Here is a 17,635-nt window from a genome sequence, read left to right on the forward strand (position 1 = left end):
TGGCATTTGTGTTGTGCATTTCCCTTTAAATCTGTCCACAGTGAGTGAGTTTTTTTAGCTGCCAGCTGCCGTCCTGCCAGACCTTCACATCCACCTTCTGAAACACTTCACTTTGAAATCATCCATTCATCTGCTTTCTTTTTCCCTGTCATTGATTACTTGTATTTGGTACGTTGTCTGCGTATGACAAATCTGTGTAAGCCATCACTCACATGCTGCGTCAGGAGCCTTGCGATGGCGTGGAGATGTGGACACTTTAGTTGGCGAGGGTGAGGCGGTGCTGGACGAGTCGCTGCCCCCTCCATCAGCTCCTGCAGGTGGGGGCTCAGCTGTGGAACCGGAGGGCCCTTTTTCCTGCTTAGAAAATTAGCTTCAAATGCACCCCTCCTCCTAGCTCCATCCGTTCTAAAGTCAGCAGCCCCTTCCTCCATCAAATGGGCCCTTCGCTGCTGGTCTCCGGGGCTGTCTGGGGGGTTTGCGTGCGGCTGCAGACTGGGTTTCAGATGATCTGGACCCCCAGAGATCCATGGTAGAGTTCCTTTTGTCTGGGTCCTCAGCGTTGTTCTCGTCCTCCATGGGTCCACATTGTCCGTGGTTCTCCAGCAGGGCCTTGGTCAGGTTTAAGCTGTGGAAGTCTCTGTAGCTGTGGAAGCTCTCTGTGCGTCGAGCACGGGCGAGCAAGGGGCTTTCTCGATACGGCTGCAAGGCTCCATAGGTGGCCGTCTCAGCGATGGGCTCCTGAGCCTGCAGCTGAAGACTGTAGAAATGACAAAATAACATTTAATCTTAAAATTCATTAAGAACATTAACAAAGGATTAGTTTACCCAAGAATTACAATTTTGGCATTACTTGTTTACAATATTACTTGTGAATTGATATTTCTGCAGATTTTTTTCATACAACTTCTCATAGCGACCAAGGCCAAAAAAAAAACATAAAAGTAGCTCATGTGAAATTTTGAGCCAGAGTCAGAGTCAGAGTTTTGTTTAAAAAATCCAGACTTGTGAATAAGCTTTTGGACTGCAGTACCTGGAGCAGGACTCTCGCAGCCGGCTGTGCTGCAGTACGGAGGGGGCGGGGCTGATGTTGGGCGTGGCACAGCGAGATGTGCTCAAATCACATTGGTCAAGCAGCTTCAGCAGCTCCTCCTCAGTTGGACCTCCCACCTCTGCAGACAGGTAACATCATTTCACAACTTTATCAAACCCGACAATTTATTGTCCTTATTTTGTCCACAGTAATAATCAGACCTGGTTCCCGCTTGGCTTTGTCGTCACTCTTGTTGACCGTGTCCATGGCAGTGGTGAGGTCCCACATCTGAATGCTGCCGTTGGCATGGCCAGTGAAGAGGTAACGGCGGGGTCTGGATCCCATGCGGCTCGAGCCTTCACACTCTCGCACTGTAAAACATGTGATGGTGGTGCCATCTACAGCCTGCACCTCACAGATCCTGAAATACAGGTATAAAAATAAATCCACAAAACATACAGGTTTGGAATGAGTCTTTTTAATAGTACTCTAAATACCCATGAATAGCAACACTAAATCATGAGATATTTAGTAAGCTTATTATGCAGTGTGCACCTTGTTTAAGAATTAAACGTGTCTCAAAATGTACCTTTTTCCTGTAGAGGAGAGACGAACAAAGAGTTTGTTGGTAATAGGAATGACTTTCTGAATGAACACCTGTTGGTCATCTCTCTCTCCAAATGGGCCTGAATGGAAACAGTAGATGAAGTGATATTTAACTGACTATGTTAGGACAATAGCAGCTTTTCAGTTCTAAGTGAACCGATATAAGGCAAGACTCTCACCAATGTCATTGCCGGAGGAATAGCTGCTGTGGCTCTCGGTCTCCTCCAGTGAGATGATCTTAAAGGAGGCCAGGGGAGTAGATCCTGGCTGAGTAGAGATCATGCCTCTGAAGCGTGTCACCGTCCACGTGCGTACGTGATTATTGTCAGCACACACTTCAACAAAAACAGGCTGAAATTACAGACCTGTACTCCACCACCATTTTGAGTTATATCGTCCTATATCGTCATATAGTCGTTTTTACCTGAAACTAAGTGCTTTTCAGAGAGCATAATCTTAGTGACAGGGCTGCGATGGACAGTGAAGGTCTGGAAGAGCTGAGGACCAGATCCAACGGTCTCTGGATGCTGCACGATGACACGCACGGCCCCTGAGCTGGTTCCATAGGCTATCTCAATCCAGTTCCCACTCACACCTGCAAACACAGTGAGATCAGTGACTGACCACACTAACCACTTCATTCATCTTGGTGAGGCTAGTTAACCATCTTTGGACATACTGGTTTTAGGAGTCAGGTAGACACTGAGGGCCGTGATGGCATCGTTCGATGGGTCGTGGTACAGCTCTGTCACCAACAAGTCATTGTCCTTCATTCTCAGTGGAAACTTCTGCATGTCTGAGAGTGAAGAGAATATGGTTAGCTGTTTTTTTTTTTTCGTCTTCTCATTTAACATATAACGTGGACATATTAGAGGTATTTCAAATGTTATAGTGGTGACATTTGAAATGTAAAGTGAGTTTAATGCATTTCAAATGTACGTTTAATTATAAAAAAGTTCATACACACTACAGTTCAACATATTTTATGTTTCAGAATGGATTAGAAACAGTAATGTTTTTAGTAATTATAATACAATATCTATTTTAATATATTTTAAAACATAAGCTGATTTTTTTTCAGCACTCATTTCTTCAGTCTTCATTGTCACATGATCCATCCATGACATTATTGTTACATTACATTTACATTTATTAGTATTAACTGTTGAAAACAGTTGTGCTGCTTAATAACAACATTGTTTTCCATAAAAATATTAAGGACAACTAGAGGTCGATCAAGTGGCTGATTTATCAGGCCGATATTTGCCTTTTTTTTTATTTATTTTTTTTATATATCAGCATCGACCGATATCCGTGTTTAGTAGCGCCCATTTAAAGTCAGGCATGTCTGCGGGCAGCCCTGTGTTATTGGTGCAGTGAAAAGTGTTGCTGCCACATATGAAGGACCCCAAGCCAAACCTTTTGGAAGAATCAACAACAGGTAAGGCTTAAATTCTGATATTTCAAAGTCCTATGGACATATATTTACTAAATATTACTAGTAAACTATGATGTGTTGCTTCACTTAGTGAAAGAAAAAACAAATAGCATGGAACCATTGGGGACTGGCATATTGATACAGCTGGTTAAAGATTCGCTTACTTGCAGTTAACTTTAAGGACAATAGTCAAAAACTATAAGCAGCCTTCTTGCTAACATATTAGCAAGCTGTAAGCTACTCTACTAAATATTGTAGAAACTTTATTTTCTGTAAAGTTGCTTTATAATGATTTGTATCGTAAAAAGCACTTTACAAATAAACTTGAATTTTATTGAATTAGCACCAATGTTATATGTTCTGTTTTATTTTTCCTGTATCGGAGTCTGAGAATTTCACTGTGCATGGAGAGAAGGTCCAATCCAAATGTTTCCATATTCGCAATGTATTTGAATGTTAAACTACAATTCATTTATTTTTTATGTAAACTAGGCTTGTACTTTACACGCATTCGCACATAGATGGAAAAGATAATCCTCTTCACATGAGCAAAAACGAGTGGACCGGTATAAGGTCTATTTATACTGACCAGTGTAACATTTTATGTTTGGTTGACTGTACTTTGATTGTACTTTTGACTGTACATATTTTTTAATAATGAACAGACTGCAATGTAAGTTTGAATCAATGCACTTTAGATTTTCTGTCATTTACACCAAACACAAATGTTGCTGGTTGTTTTGCAGCACTACTATTATTTATTTTTATATATAAATTTTTTATATATTTTTTTCATGTTTAAATGATTTTTATTTATAAAGTTGTATTTATTTTATTTAAATGTAGATTTAAATTTAAACTTATGTTCCAACAAACTTGAAAAATTCTGATTGAAAAATGCTTTAAAAATGCTTTTTTTACCCGTTTTATATATTTACTACTTGGTCAGATTATTGATTTGTTTGGTTAACTTTAGATAAATATTTAGCTTTAATACCATGCAGTGCACAAAATTAAGATTCGAGAGATAGTTCAAGTCCGTGTTCAATAAATTATGGCCCTAAAAAACAGCAGAACATATCGGCCATTGGCTGACCCTGACCTCTAAACATCGGCACCGGCATCGGTTATAGAAAAACCCATATTGGTCAATACAGCACAACTGTTTTCAGTTAAAGTGTTAGTTCAGCGAAAAATGAAAATTATGTCATTAATGATTCTGTCCATACTGTCCATGTCCAGTAAGGTAATAAAAACATCATCAAAGTAGTCCATGTGACATCAGAGGTAGGGCTGGGACAACGCATCGAGGTCAATGATGACGTTGACGCAAAAAATATGTCGATGCAAAATATGCGCATTGATTCGTCGACCTGTTTTTATTTCTCTAAAAAATGTTAGCAAAACGTTTACCTTATGTGCGCTGAATATACAAGATGGCCGGATCAACATTCTGTCCAACGTTATACCACCAATCCAGGGTTTTTTCTGCATTGATCTTTTTTTTTGGTGGCTGTCAAAGCTTTATTTGATCAGTGAGTGATGTAGAATGACAGGGCGCGTATGAGAGAGAGCCCCGGCTGCTTTATTTTAAGAGCAATAAACATATTGCAATGTTAAGGAATTCATGTTTTTTTTTCATTCAGATATGTAAATCAACATGTATAAATTGTTAGTAGTCAATTAATGGGGATATAATCAAAATCGAATCGGTCTGAAAAAATTAATCGTTAGATTAATCGATGCATCGAAAAATTTATCGCTAGATTAATTGTTTAAAAAATAATTGTTTATCCCAGCCCTAATCAGAGGGTCAGTTAGAATTTTTTGAAGCATCGAAAATACATCCAAAAATCACCAAAAGAACAAGTTCTTTCATTATCTGGCTCGGCTCGGCGTTCATCTTCAGTTCTCTCTTCACAGCAGTCAGTGTACTGTATTGGTTTATTTTAACTCAGAGGGCCCTATTTTAACGATCTGAAACGCAAGTGTCAAAGCGCGAAGCGCAAGTAACTTTGTGGGCGGGTCTCGGCGCTGTTGCTATTTTCCCGGCGGGATAATTGGCTCTTGCGCCCGGCGCAAATCTAAAATGGGTTGGTCTGAAGTAGCTTCATTATTCATAGGTGTGGTTTGGGCGTAACGTGAAATAAACCAATCAGAGCGTCATCCAACATTCCCTTTAAAAGCAGGTGCGCAGGTTCCATTATGGATTGCTATTATTATGGCGTATTTACCAGGCGCACGCCAGGAGCGGTTCACAGCCGAGGAGACTGATGTTCTTGTAAGAGCAGTGAAAGACAGAGAAGTTGTGTTGTATGGGGATGGGAGAATAATTAGCCTGAATAATTTGTGAGCTAGTTTTATGCCTATTTTTTTCACATCTTCGTGGCACACCACAATGATTTCCGTCATCTCATGTGTTAATATTTTTTTAGTGTAACAATTTATGATTTGCAAAAATAACTGTTGCATCTGTGTAGATTACATGAGCAAAGTGTATGCGCGTTGTGCACGCTATACATTATGGTCAAGCATGCGCCCTTAAAATAGCATAATGAACAACGCGCAACGCGCCACTGACTTTAGACTAGGTTTTTTCTGGTCAGTGGCGCAATTGTTTAATGGAACAACAAAATAGCACCAGGGATCGTTTGCGCCGGAACACGCCTCCTTTTTTGCGCTGAACCGCCCAGGGAGCGCAAGTTCATTCACTAGTTTAGCGACGTGCTTCTGTGGAGGGAAAAGCGCGCTTTGCGCGGGTGCAAAATAGGAATGACACATGCGTGGGTGTACAAAGTCAATTGCGCTGGGTGCAAGATAGGGCCCAGAGGGAGTGTCAGCCACGTTAAAAAAGTTAACAGCTTAAGTCAATTGTGGATTAATGCGTATTGGAGACGTGAACCGTTTCAAATGATTCAGTTCGATTTGGTGAACTGGTTCAAGAAGATCCGGTTACGTCGATTGATTAGTTCGCAAACCGAGTATCACTAAACTGCTGTGTTTTGAATGCACTCACAAGAGACACTGAAAATAAGACAATTCTGTATAAAGTTGTAGTTTTTGCTATTTTTGGACCAAAACTTATTTTCAATGCTTCAAAAAATTCTAACTGACCCTCTGACGTCACATGAACTACTTTAATGATGTTTTTCTAAACTTTCTGGACATGGACAGTATACCGTACACACACTTTCAATGGAGGGACAGAAAACTCTCTGACTAGGGCTGGGACAACGCGTCGAGGTCATCGATGACGTCGACGCAAAAAATACGTTGACACAAATTATACACATCGATTCGTTGACCTGTTTTTATTTCTCTAAAAAAACTTTGCAAACGTTTACCTTATGTGCGCTGAATATATGCGATGGCCGGATCAACATTCTGTCCAACGTTATATAACCAACCCAGGGGTTTTTCTGCATTGATCTTTTTTTTGGGCGGCTGTCAAAGCCTTATTTGATCGGTGAGTGATGTAGAATAGAATGACTGGTGCGCCTGACAGGGCGCGTACGAGAGAGAGCCCCGGCTGCACGCACTCACAGTCTTCAAACAACACGAGCGCTTCTTGCTCTCTCTCTCTCCCTTGTGCATATTAAGAAAAATCATTAAACACGATAGAAAAAGGGCGAAACACCAAAGTTTCACGCGCGCTCGCGCACTCACAGTCTTCAAACTACACGAGCGCTGTCTTGCTCTCTCTCTCTCTTTCTCCCCCTCGTGCATATTAACCAAAATCATTAGACACAATAGAAAAAGGGCGGAACGCCAAAGTTTCACGTGGGGCATTCGGAGATTTTTTTTTTCTCCATGACAGGCTGCTGGCTCCCACTGTTATTATTATTATTTTTTTTTTTTGAAAAGCACTCTCTGTATTGGCTTAAAGCCCTAATGTTTACATGGGTTATGGTATTCTTTCAATTGCTCTAAACAAGTATTTTGGGTGAACTTTTTTTATTGAATGCTAGACATCAAGTTGTTGTTATTTTCATCTGAAAGAAGAACTTTTTTTCAGTAAGCTAGGCCCTATGTGTTCAGTAAGCTTGTTTTAGTAAGCTATGTGTTTTCAAGGCTTCAAGGTTTTATTGAATGCTATCTCTATACAAGTGCAAAGTAATGCATTCTTAGTCAGTCTTTTATTTTTTAATTTTAAGAGCAATAAACATATATTGCAATGTTAAGGAATTCATGTTTTTTTCATTCAGATATGTAAATCAACATGTATAAATTGTTAGTAGTCAATTAATGGGGAGATAATCTAAATCGAATCAGTCTGTAAAAATTAATCGTTAGATTAATCCATACATCGAAAAAATAATCGCTAGATTAATCGTTTAAAAAATAATCGTTTATCCCAGCCCTATCTCTGACTAAATCTAAAATATCTTAAACTGTGTTCGGAAGATAAACGGAGGTCTCAAGGGTTTGGAACGACATGAGGTTGAGTCATTAATGACATAATTTTCATTTTTGTGTGAACTATCCCTTTAATACTATGATACATTGTTTTCATGATTCTTTGATAAATAGAATGGTCACAAAACAGCTTTCATTTGAAATATAAATATATGTTAGGGCTGTGCAAAAAAATCGAATGCGATTCTCATGCACATCTCATCAGTAAAAACGCTCCTTTAATTGGAAGTATTATCTCCAGCACGTGCGTTCAGATCAGGGTTGCCAGGTTTTCACAACAAATCCTGCCCTGTTACTTCTCAAAACTAGTCCAAAACTATTCGCGATTCCAGGAGGTTCCCAGATAAAAAACAAATACTTCCCGGGGTTAAAATATACGTTTTGCTTTTTGGCATGGTTGTCTTGGTAAAATTCGCATTTTAGGGGCTAAATATCACGTTATTGGTATTGGGTTTCCTTTGATCCGCGGACATGAAAAACAATCGCAGACTTGGCAACAATGGTTCAGGTGGAGCGGCAGTTACTACACAGAGCCGTAGTCTACCGACAACTAACTCAAAATTGCTTTCAAAATCGACAAAGAATCGCCACCGATTTTTAAATCGATTTGGTGTAGATTGTCAGTGAATTACGGCTTGGTGTAGTAAATGCTAACCAATGTTGCCAAGTCTGTGGTTGTTTTTCATGTCCGCGGGTGGAAGTGACCCCAATAGAAATAACGTGATATTTAGCCCCTAAAATGCGAACTTTACCAAGGCAACCATGCCATAAAACTTAAATTTTAACCCCGGAAAGCAATTTTTTATCAGGGAACCTCCTTGAAACGCGATTGGGCTAGTTTTGGACTAGTTTTGAGAAGCAACCGAGCAGGATTTGTTGTGAAAACCTGGCAACCATGATCTGAACGCACGTGCTGGGAGATATACTTCTAATTACAGGAGCGTCTTTACTGATGAGATGTGCATGAAAATCGCATTCGATTTTTTGCACAGCCCTAATATATGTAACCCTAAATATCTTTACTGATCATTTTAATGCATCCTTACTAAGTATTCATTTATTTAACAAAACTTTTACTGACCCCAAACTTTTGAATGCTAGTGTATATAGTAATTAAAATGACATCTTATAAGGCTGCATTTCCCTACACCAAAATCTCACAAAAAAATCAAACACACGTGGATCACAGCACTGCATTAGGAGGATGAATTGCATAAGACTTTTTAACCTATTTGCTCTGTAAAATGAATTACACTGTACACTGATGCCTTTATGAAATCGTAATTACGTTTTCAACACTGATTCTGGTACTTCCGGTTGCACATCTCATTAACCACTCACGTCATATAAAAATGAATTCAATGCAATCCAGGAGAAGATGAGCAGCTTACCAATATAGTAAACTGAGCCGTTGTTACAGCCCAGCAAGAGGAAGGAGCCAGCAGTGTCGCAGCTCGTGATGGGCACTACATCCTGCACCTGTACAAGTGATGTATTGCAAATGAAGTTATCAAATATGAACAGTGATAATATGTCTGAATGTAGTATAAAAGTGAAATTGCTTTACCTGCCAGTGCTGGGTGACAGCGTTCCACACTCCTACCTTCCCCGTGTGACTGGTGGCAACCAGCTGACTCCCAATGAAGAACAGAGAGTCAACTGGTACTCCAAGACTGAACACACCTTTACAAAGACAGATAAACATTATCTTTAAATCGACACACATGAGTGACTGCGCATTTCATTTTTGTTCTGTCCTTCTACCTATTTCACTTCCGCTCCCTCCATCCTGAATACTCCACAATATAATGCTGCTCTCTGATGATGCTGCCACCATCTTGTCTTTATCTCCATGTGGGCCACCAACAACTTTTGCATTGAGGGCCACCCGCTCAATGGCCCAGTCCAAGTAAGGGCTGGAAAACACCTGCTGCCAGCCGGTTGATTCCTTTATCCTAAAGAACCATCCCAGTCTGGTGAGTATAACCCTTATTATTTTACATTTCAAAGTGTGGTCTGTAGCTTTACCTGTAGCAAATTACAAAATGTGCATAAGCAGCTACAATCCAGTTATGATGGCCAGCGACAATCAGCACCTTCCTAGGGTCCACTGGTGATCCTGTTGTAATATAAAAAAAAATCCAAAACAATACCTCAATATGTTGATACACAAGTAGGCTGAAATGTTGATGGTAGCCATTGACTTCTGTAGTATGGAAATAAATACTATGGAAGTCAATGGTTACGGTAAATTGTTTGTTTACTCATATTCATCAAAACATCTTTTTTGTGTGTGTGCTAAAATAAAGAATGAATCGATATGGGTTTGGAACAACTTGAGGATGTGTAAACAGATTTTAAATCACAGAATTTTCATTTTTGTGTAAACTATCCATTGATTTCATTTATATGTAAATTAACAGACACTCACTGTTTGGTTGGTTGGTTAAAAAAAAATCATCATGGATTCATCAAAGAAAGTAATTAACATAAAAACATTCAGTTGAGTGGACCCAGTAATATTTGTTAGTAGAATTTTAATTAATATATTATTAAGTAATTTTTCAAGTTTATGCAAAAACACAAAAAGAACAAAACACAGTTATAATATGATAATACAACAAGCTCATGTGTTGAGAACATAAAAATATATTGTTCTATCTCTGGAGCTGTTGTGTGTCTACTTTGAATTTTTGGTTCAAATTCTGGTTTGGTGGAGCACCCACATTGAGCTTTTTGCTTACTGGATGTGTGCACTTGGATTTTTTTTTTTTTTTTTTTGCTAAACACTTCTTTTTGTACCATTATAACAAATCCTATGTAAACACATATTTCAATGTTTTTCTGTTTTTCTGTTGTTCTGTCAATTTTTATAAAATTATTATCCAAATTCTCTGTGATTTTGGCTCAGTACATTTTGCCCTGGGATAAATAAATGCACCAAAATGCAATAAAAATGGTTATAAAAGGAAGGCCTGTCCATTAACTTGTTTTCCCCATCTCTTTCTCATCATTCTTCTCACATGACTTCACTGGGCACAGAGGATATAAAAGGCCTTTTAAGATGACCTCACCCTGCCTACTGCACTACTGCTTATAAGGGGAATACTTTGTCTTCATGGCACCCCAACCCCTCCCCCCACATGCCCATACCAGAATGGAGCACATGTTATTCTCCAGTCTGCTTTGAGACAGCTACAACCAACCCAGTTCTAATGTTCTCTGTACTCTCTACTGCTGCATCTAATACAGCTTTCAAAATCCACAATGCATTTATGAAAGTATTCTATAACATGGTTCATTAAAACTGTTAACACAAATATGTGAGATCATACTCTTAGTCAGTGGTGATTCTTTTATCTTCTTTAAGTATTTTTATATACATACATACATGTAATATATCTTTTTTTGCACAGCATCTTTAATCATCTAAGTTTCAGTGTAACCACAGAAGTAACTGCACCGTTTTTACTCACCCAGTCTTTGAGGTCCATCTGCTCCAGAAGGTCCAGGGAGAGAAGACTGAGGGCAAGAACGAGGGTAACCCCCCTCTGCGCCACTGGGGCCCGAGCGCTCCTCTGGACCTGCAACAGCTGCACCCTGCCCTCCGGCACTGCTCCGCGCTGGGAGAGCTGAAGGACAAAGATACCAGCCTCATCCTGATCTGTTATATTTGGCACAGAGGATGAAATGGTGACTGCTTTTCCTCTATCTTCCACAGATCTACTCTCAACCTACCTGGTGGAGGGAGGTAGCCATGAAACAACACACTTCCACATGACGATCGCTCCAGTTCTTCACAAAGCAGTAAGCGTCGGACTGACCATATCAGTGACAAACAGAGATGTAAGGTAAGATGTATACATGCATAAATTAGGTGCTGCACCTAATTCAGTCACATTTCTTTTTCTATTACATACCTAAGGGGGTAATACCATAGAACTCGGCTTCATGTCGAAGGATACTTATGTTAACCCCCCTATCAGAGAAAGCATGGGGATTACACACAATAAACTATATATTTTTGGGATATGTAATGGATAACAAATAAGTATATGTTATGTCTCACCTCAAGTCCAATTCTTTTGTTCGAAGAAAGTTTAAAATGGGGGCAAAAGCTGTTGGGTCTCTGTCAATAAATATCTTATAGGAAAAAAAAGAGAGATCTCTTTCAGAGCTGGATACATTTCTAATTTGTTTGCTTCTGGAAAACTTAAATTATTTTTAACAAAGAACACACAAAACATGGTTATTTAATATTCATTCATTATTATTATTAATATTATTATTATTATTATTATTATTTATTTTTTTGGTATGCTTACATTAAAAACAAAACCATCAAAAAAAGTAGATAAAACTGCTTTTCAGGACTTTACTCACAGCTCCAGTTTCATCCCGAAGTGTTGATATTCTTCCACTAAGTAAACTGAGCACAAAAAACATGGACAGAGAAGAATGGATAGAGGTTTAGTATATAAACATATAATATATATATATATATATATATATATATATATATATATATATATATATATATACACACACACACACACACACACACACACACACACACACACACACAAAGAAGATAATTCTGGATGATCTATATAGTGTTTATATTATGACAAGTCACACTTTTTTTAACTTTTCATACTTATGTATGTAGCATACTGCAACTTACAGAACTCAAAACTTCCCCCCAGTCAGAAAAAAAAAAAGAGCAGAAAAACAACATGCTATGGCCCTGCTTCAGACAATCTTATCTTACCTTGAGAAGAATGAGTCAGGAATCCATGTCAGAGTCTGCCTTGATGTGCTAAATCTGAAAATATGTAGATAGGATTATTGATACAATCAATTTTTTTAAGTCATTTTATTTCACTCAGTGAGCTAGAACTAGAACAGTTATTGTTACAGTAAGAAGATTTCATGTATTTATAATATTTTTAATGCACAGTTTTATTATAGTAACTTAAGTAACCATGCTATCACGGGGGAATTTGTTACTTCTATTAGGGTGTTTCTTCTGTTTATACATGTATGTTTCATTATGGTGGTAGTTTAGGGGGTTTTGGAGGTTATGATGACATCCTGTAGTCAAGCATTTGGAAGCTGAGGAACTGAAAAGATTTAGTCCCATTGACGCAATAATAGTTGTGGTTAGGTTCAAGATGTGTAGTCTGAGCTCAAAATGATGTGCTTTATAGCTTAAGGCATGGTTAACGGACACACTTTGTGTACCGTAACGCTGATTACGTCATATCAAAGTCAAAATCCTCTTCACGTTGACGTAGCCTTTGATCTCAAATAAAACTGTTTTGACTTCGAGTTCGCGTAAAGAAGTCATGACGTCAGCATACCTCGTTCCTCCGACATTCAGCTGGATGATGTCACCCATTCCAGGTGTTGAACTGTTCCCAATTCCAGCCATCGTCTAATTCCGAACAGTTATACACGCGATTTGATTATCCAGTTTGTGCATCGATTCCTCAAGATTCTCTTTAATCTTCCTCACGACCCCGCGATAAATTATGCGTCACCAGAAGGACGTGTGAGATGGAACTGTTCGTACACAGTGTTCTCCATACTCAGAGCTTTAATAAACAACTCAAAACACGGCCTTCAACTATCAAAGGCCCTTTTCTGTAGCCTATGGGACTTGGGAACGCTACGTTCAGTGTTGTGGACGCCATAGAGCGATGCTAGAACGTTGTGGACTCATCAGAACGTCAGCCAATCGAGCAGCGTCGTTCCTGACACAGGACGCAGACCACGCCCAGTGTTCCAGTGTTTTGGGAGTGTGTCTTGAGGAGAAAGCTGAACATCTCATCTACACAGTCTTAAAGGTATAGGCTACTTTTTTTTTTTTCTTTCTTTTTTTTTTGGCTACTTACTAAGGTTTTACAAATAAAGAAATGAACATCACTTAAAATATAAAAGGACATGTAACGTTACACTGAAATACACTAGTATGAGATGAAGGCGCTTTTTAATCTACAGGGAGCTGGTCGCCACTTATTAGTACCACAATCCTTCCATGACCAGCTGTCATGCAATTGACCACTAATAATAATTAGCATAGCAATATGTTTAGTGACTTAAATGTGTGCTCAAGGCGAGGTGACTCAGTCGATGTAAAATAAAACTGATTTTACAAAGTATTAGGTTCTGGGAGTCTTCAGCTCATGTAAGTGAACATAAAAACATATAGCCTATATTTATTTTATTTATTTATTTCTTTATGGGTAAAGATTGCTGTAAGTAATTACAATTGACCGTACACGTTTTTTGGAGTGTGCACTACAAACCTACTATGCATTACCAATATCAACTGCAGAAATATGTATTACGACCTGCAAAACTAGTATGCGTGCAACTACTAAAAACTGCTTATATTAACTTTCTATAGTATAATAATAGACAGAAATTTGCACACACACCCAGGCACAAGTATTGACTGAAACATTTATTGCAGAAAATGGTGTTATTCGGTATTAAGGCATACGTCTTTCCTCAATTTCTCCAGAATTTCTCACCCTGTTGTAGTAACACTGCAGTGACAGCACAGTGTTCAGCACTGACCTTGTTCAAATAAGCAGACCAAAACACAAGGTATCGTGTTTGTAGGGAACAATGAAAACAAACTATTCCAGTTAGTTTACAGGTTTCACTAAACCCTAAATGGCATCTATTAATTCCTCAACCAAATTATCATTATGGATTTTACTATTTCCTTTGAACGTTGTATGTTAAATCCATATCCGTATCTCTGTCACAGTTGTAGCCTCTTGGGTATTTGATTGGCTTATGAAGTCATAAGAATAAACAGCATTATCATCACAGAAACTTTAAAGCCTGCTAAAGTTTCATTAAGTGGTTGGACATCTCAGTCAGGTTATGAAGGTGATGTGAAAGGTGAAGAGCATGTATATGGTACAACTAGTGACTTATCAGGACTGATGCAAATTAGAGTCTGGCCAAGAATTGCTATACAATTCAAATTTGGAAGTATCTTAATTCATTTTAGTACACTAGTACACACACACCCATGCAAATATTTCTGGGAATCAAGCTGGAACATAAATAGAAGGAACAAATACTCAGAATGGAATGCTTCAAATTTCTAGAACACAATTTATAAATAAAAAAATAAACTTGTTAATGTACAAATTAAATAGTATGGTCATATTAAAAATAACTAAAAACTTATTTCATACTTAATACTTACACAAATGTAACAAAAGACATGATGTGGTTAAGCCACTGGAGTCTGATCATATCCAAAATATTACCCTACTGCATATAACAAGAATAGTAAATGTCAAGTGCATGGAGTGTCACCAAGCCAGTTTAAATATAATATAAATGTGTGTTGGTAAGCTGCACTCATTTAAAATTAGCATAGTCTGAGTAGATGTCAACAAAATCTTGCACAACTCTGTAGCAGAAGTCATATTGTTCCTGAAAAGACAAATGGAAATACATTATATCATAATTCACTCAGTCAAACGCCAAAACATGTACTCTATTATTTTAATTATTATTACAATTATTCATATTGTTACATAACAGTGAAGCCATCAGATCTATGTGAATTATGCACAGTGTTTTGCATTCTTACCACAGTTTGGACCATATGAGGTCTCCGAGTGCGTAAACTCTTCACTGTCTGGAATACGTCCAGTAACCCCTCGGCTTTGACCCGCTCTAAGATGTTGCTGAGGGCAATGAAGGTTCCGGTCCGACCAGCACCAGCACTGATGTCACACAAACACAAAAATACAAAATATACTTTTATGATAGGTTTTAAAGAGTTTATACAAAAAATTGCTGCTGAACAATTTGAAAAAAAATTATATTTAACAATATGGTGTGTGTGTGTGTGTGTGTGTGTAAGTGAGCGAGTGATTGAGAGAGTATTTGTACCTGCAATGCACCACTATAGGGTTATTTCCAGATTGCTGCTGTTGTTTCTGCACTGCAGCAATAATATCAATCATTCCCTTTCCGTCTGATGGGATTCCAATCTCTGGCCAACCATGGAAGTGGAACTGTCTGACTAGACGGGTCTGCTTTTCCTGCAAACAGCTCAATTTAGCCTCAATTTGTGTAAAATAAAGGAAGCTCCTAAGTGAAGTGTGTGTTGAAGCATAAAAAGGTCAAATTCACTGCACATTTAACTCACTGATGCATATGACAGCAGCATGTCTCGAATGCTGAAAGTCTCACAGAGTGTGTCTCTCTTCAGCTCCAGTACATAATCTCCAAATGAAACGCTGCCCTCTGCTGGCCAGTAACGCACGCACTTCTCCTGCAGTGGGAGTTGTCCGACATGACATGGAATTGTGGACAAAGAAAAATATGTTATGTTTATATATTAATTATATTTATATAGAATATAAATGTATATACATAATGTAAATATATACTGTATGTGTGTATTTATATATACATAATACATAAACAGTACACGTACATATATTATGTTAACAAAAACTTAGTTGGGATGCAATTAATCACAATAAATCGGTTGACAGCACTAATTAATATATAAATATTACAAATATAAATATAAACTATACCTGCTCTCTCTCTTTCAGCTCAGTCAGCATGACAATAGAGTGGCACTTCCTCTCCCATACCATTCGCCAGAAGTCCTGCACAGTGTGAGCTAAAGGTGCCTGAGTAGCTATAAAGTAATCCTTCTTCCTATAACCCTGCAAAGGTAAAGTCATGAGAACATTTCCCAATGCTCTGTTTAATTATATATATATATATAATTAATATATATATATATATATATATATATATATATATATATATATTAAAACATGTAATGTAACATGTATGTAAACATAGCCAATAGTTGTTTTATTGTATAATGTATAAATGTATTCTTATTATAGGCAATATTTTTACTTTTTATGAAACATATACTTACATCTATGAAAGATGCATTGATGTAGTCTGTGAATTCTAGCCCTCTTTTCATAGATAATATTACCCTGTTGAAGTCATCTAGTAATAAGACAGGATATTGATTACAAAAAGAAAGAAAGAAAAAGTACTGAAATGTTAAATCTGTATCTCTAAATATATATCCCTCTTCTCACATGGGATGATCTGCAGTACTCTGTTCTTTCTCATGTTGGCGGGAAGATTTCCGGTTCTCATGTTCTCCTTCATTATGCGGACATTAGTCAATTTCTAAGAAGATTCCAAACAAAACAATGTGTTAAAAATAACTTTTTATTTTTGCATTTTATGTTTATAGTAAATCATGAGACCATTCCATACTCTTGCTTAGCAAATCCTTGGAATGTGTGTAATGTGGTTCTTACTCTGAATTCTTCCTCCAGACCCACTCGGTCCATCTGTGTGTGTGTGTTGTGGAGTTTGTGGAGGTGGCCTTCCAAAGAAGCAATGTCTAACTCTGTGTCACCATACAGGTAATGCTCTAAAAGTGCCTGATAAATGAATGAATACTGCATCTGTGGGCGAGAGAGAAGAAATCAGTGGCCAGTCACTGCTGAAATGAGTCCAATACAGAAGAAGGACTGCACAAAGTCCTTTACGTCTGTTTGAATGAGCTGACAGCGCTGCTTTCTTATCCTGGACACAAAGCCAAACACGTCCACCCTTGCTTCAGCGTGCATCATATCCATCATCGCGTCAATCACAATGAACGTCCCAGTCCTGCCAACCCCAGCACTACACAGAAAGATAATGAGTCGTGAGATGTGAAGTATGAGATAACGTAGTAAAAACTGCTGGGTTTTCATTTTACTATTTGAACATTGAATTACTATTCTGGGCTAGATAATTATCTCAGTCCACTCGAACATGGGATCAATTTGATATTAACATTCACAATGCTGTGAATGTTGCAGGTTTTTACCATACAGCATACCAGGAAAAGTTGGAGTTGGCCATTTCACTGCAATAAGCGACTATTCACACTTTAACATGTAGGAAAGTCTGTGGTTCTGGCTGAGGTGTTAACAATCCCACATGAGGGGGGCGTTTAACAGCTGAGCCTCAAGACATCTGCGTTGGTGGTTGTTTCTGCATACTTTGCATTTCAGACTGTTTGTTGTGGTTGAAATGTTCATGATTTCAAATGTTTCACCCAATAAAATAGC

The 17,635-nt window shown here is 38.2% G+C and overlaps 2 protein-coding genes and 1 long non-coding RNA gene across 4 annotated transcripts in view; 1 reads left to right on the plus strand and 2 right to left on the minus strand.

Moving 5' to 3' along the window:
- Positions 1–13,217, minus strand: LOC113076196 (BTB/POZ domain-containing protein KCTD3-like). The gene is given in 20 exon segments (XM_026248859.1): positions 1–326; positions 329–473; positions 475–757; positions 1,031–1,169; positions 1,252–1,451; positions 1,620–1,716; positions 1,816–1,971; positions 2,061–2,231; positions 2,316–2,432; positions 8,882–8,969; positions 9,058–9,173; positions 9,255–9,445; positions 9,519–9,609; positions 10,967–11,122; positions 11,229–11,309; positions 11,411–11,469; positions 11,560–11,633; positions 11,874–11,919; positions 12,262–12,315; positions 12,854–13,217. Coding segments are annotated over 20 exon segments (2,457 nt in total). The 5' UTR covers positions 12,925–13,217; the 3' UTR covers positions 1–204.
- On the plus strand, positions 11,214–17,061 carry LOC113076198 (uncharacterized). 2 transcript variants are annotated; one of them, XR_003281130.1, is made up of 3 exons: positions 11,214–11,341; positions 16,094–16,218; positions 16,943–17,061. It is a non-coding gene; the product is annotated as an uncharacterized LOC113076198 (long non-coding RNA). The 2 variants fall into 2 exon arrangements; XR_003281131.1 differs by lacking the exon at positions 16,943–17,061 and adding an exon at positions 16,853–16,929.
- LOC113076197 (receptor-type tyrosine-protein phosphatase epsilon-like) overlaps positions 13,385–17,635 on the minus strand; it is a 15,045-nt gene continuing 10,794 nt past the window's right edge. The window contains exons 13-21 of the mRNA XM_026248861.1: positions 17,069–17,204; positions 16,835–16,984; positions 16,607–16,700; positions 16,435–16,511; positions 16,076–16,210; positions 15,679–15,804; positions 15,420–15,571; positions 15,115–15,250; positions 13,385–14,954 (exon numbers count right to left, since the gene is read on the minus strand). Coding sequence (XP_026104646.1) covers positions 14,880–14,954; positions 15,115–15,250; positions 15,420–15,571; positions 15,679–15,804; positions 16,076–16,210; positions 16,435–16,511; positions 16,607–16,700; positions 16,835–16,984; positions 17,069–17,204 — 1,081 coding nt within the window. The 3' untranslated portion in view covers positions 13,385–14,879. The remainder of the gene's footprint in view (positions 14,955–15,114; positions 15,251–15,419; positions 15,572–15,678; positions 15,805–16,075; positions 16,211–16,434; positions 16,512–16,606; positions 16,701–16,834; positions 16,985–17,068; positions 17,205–17,635) is intronic.

This window comes from Carassius auratus, unplaced genomic scaffold (genome assembly GCF_003368295.1).
Source record: "Carassius auratus strain Wakin unplaced genomic scaffold, ASM336829v1 scaf_tig00019290, whole genome shotgun sequence".
NCBI classification, from domain to species: Eukaryota; Metazoa; Chordata; class Actinopteri; order Cypriniformes; family Cyprinidae; genus Carassius; species Carassius auratus.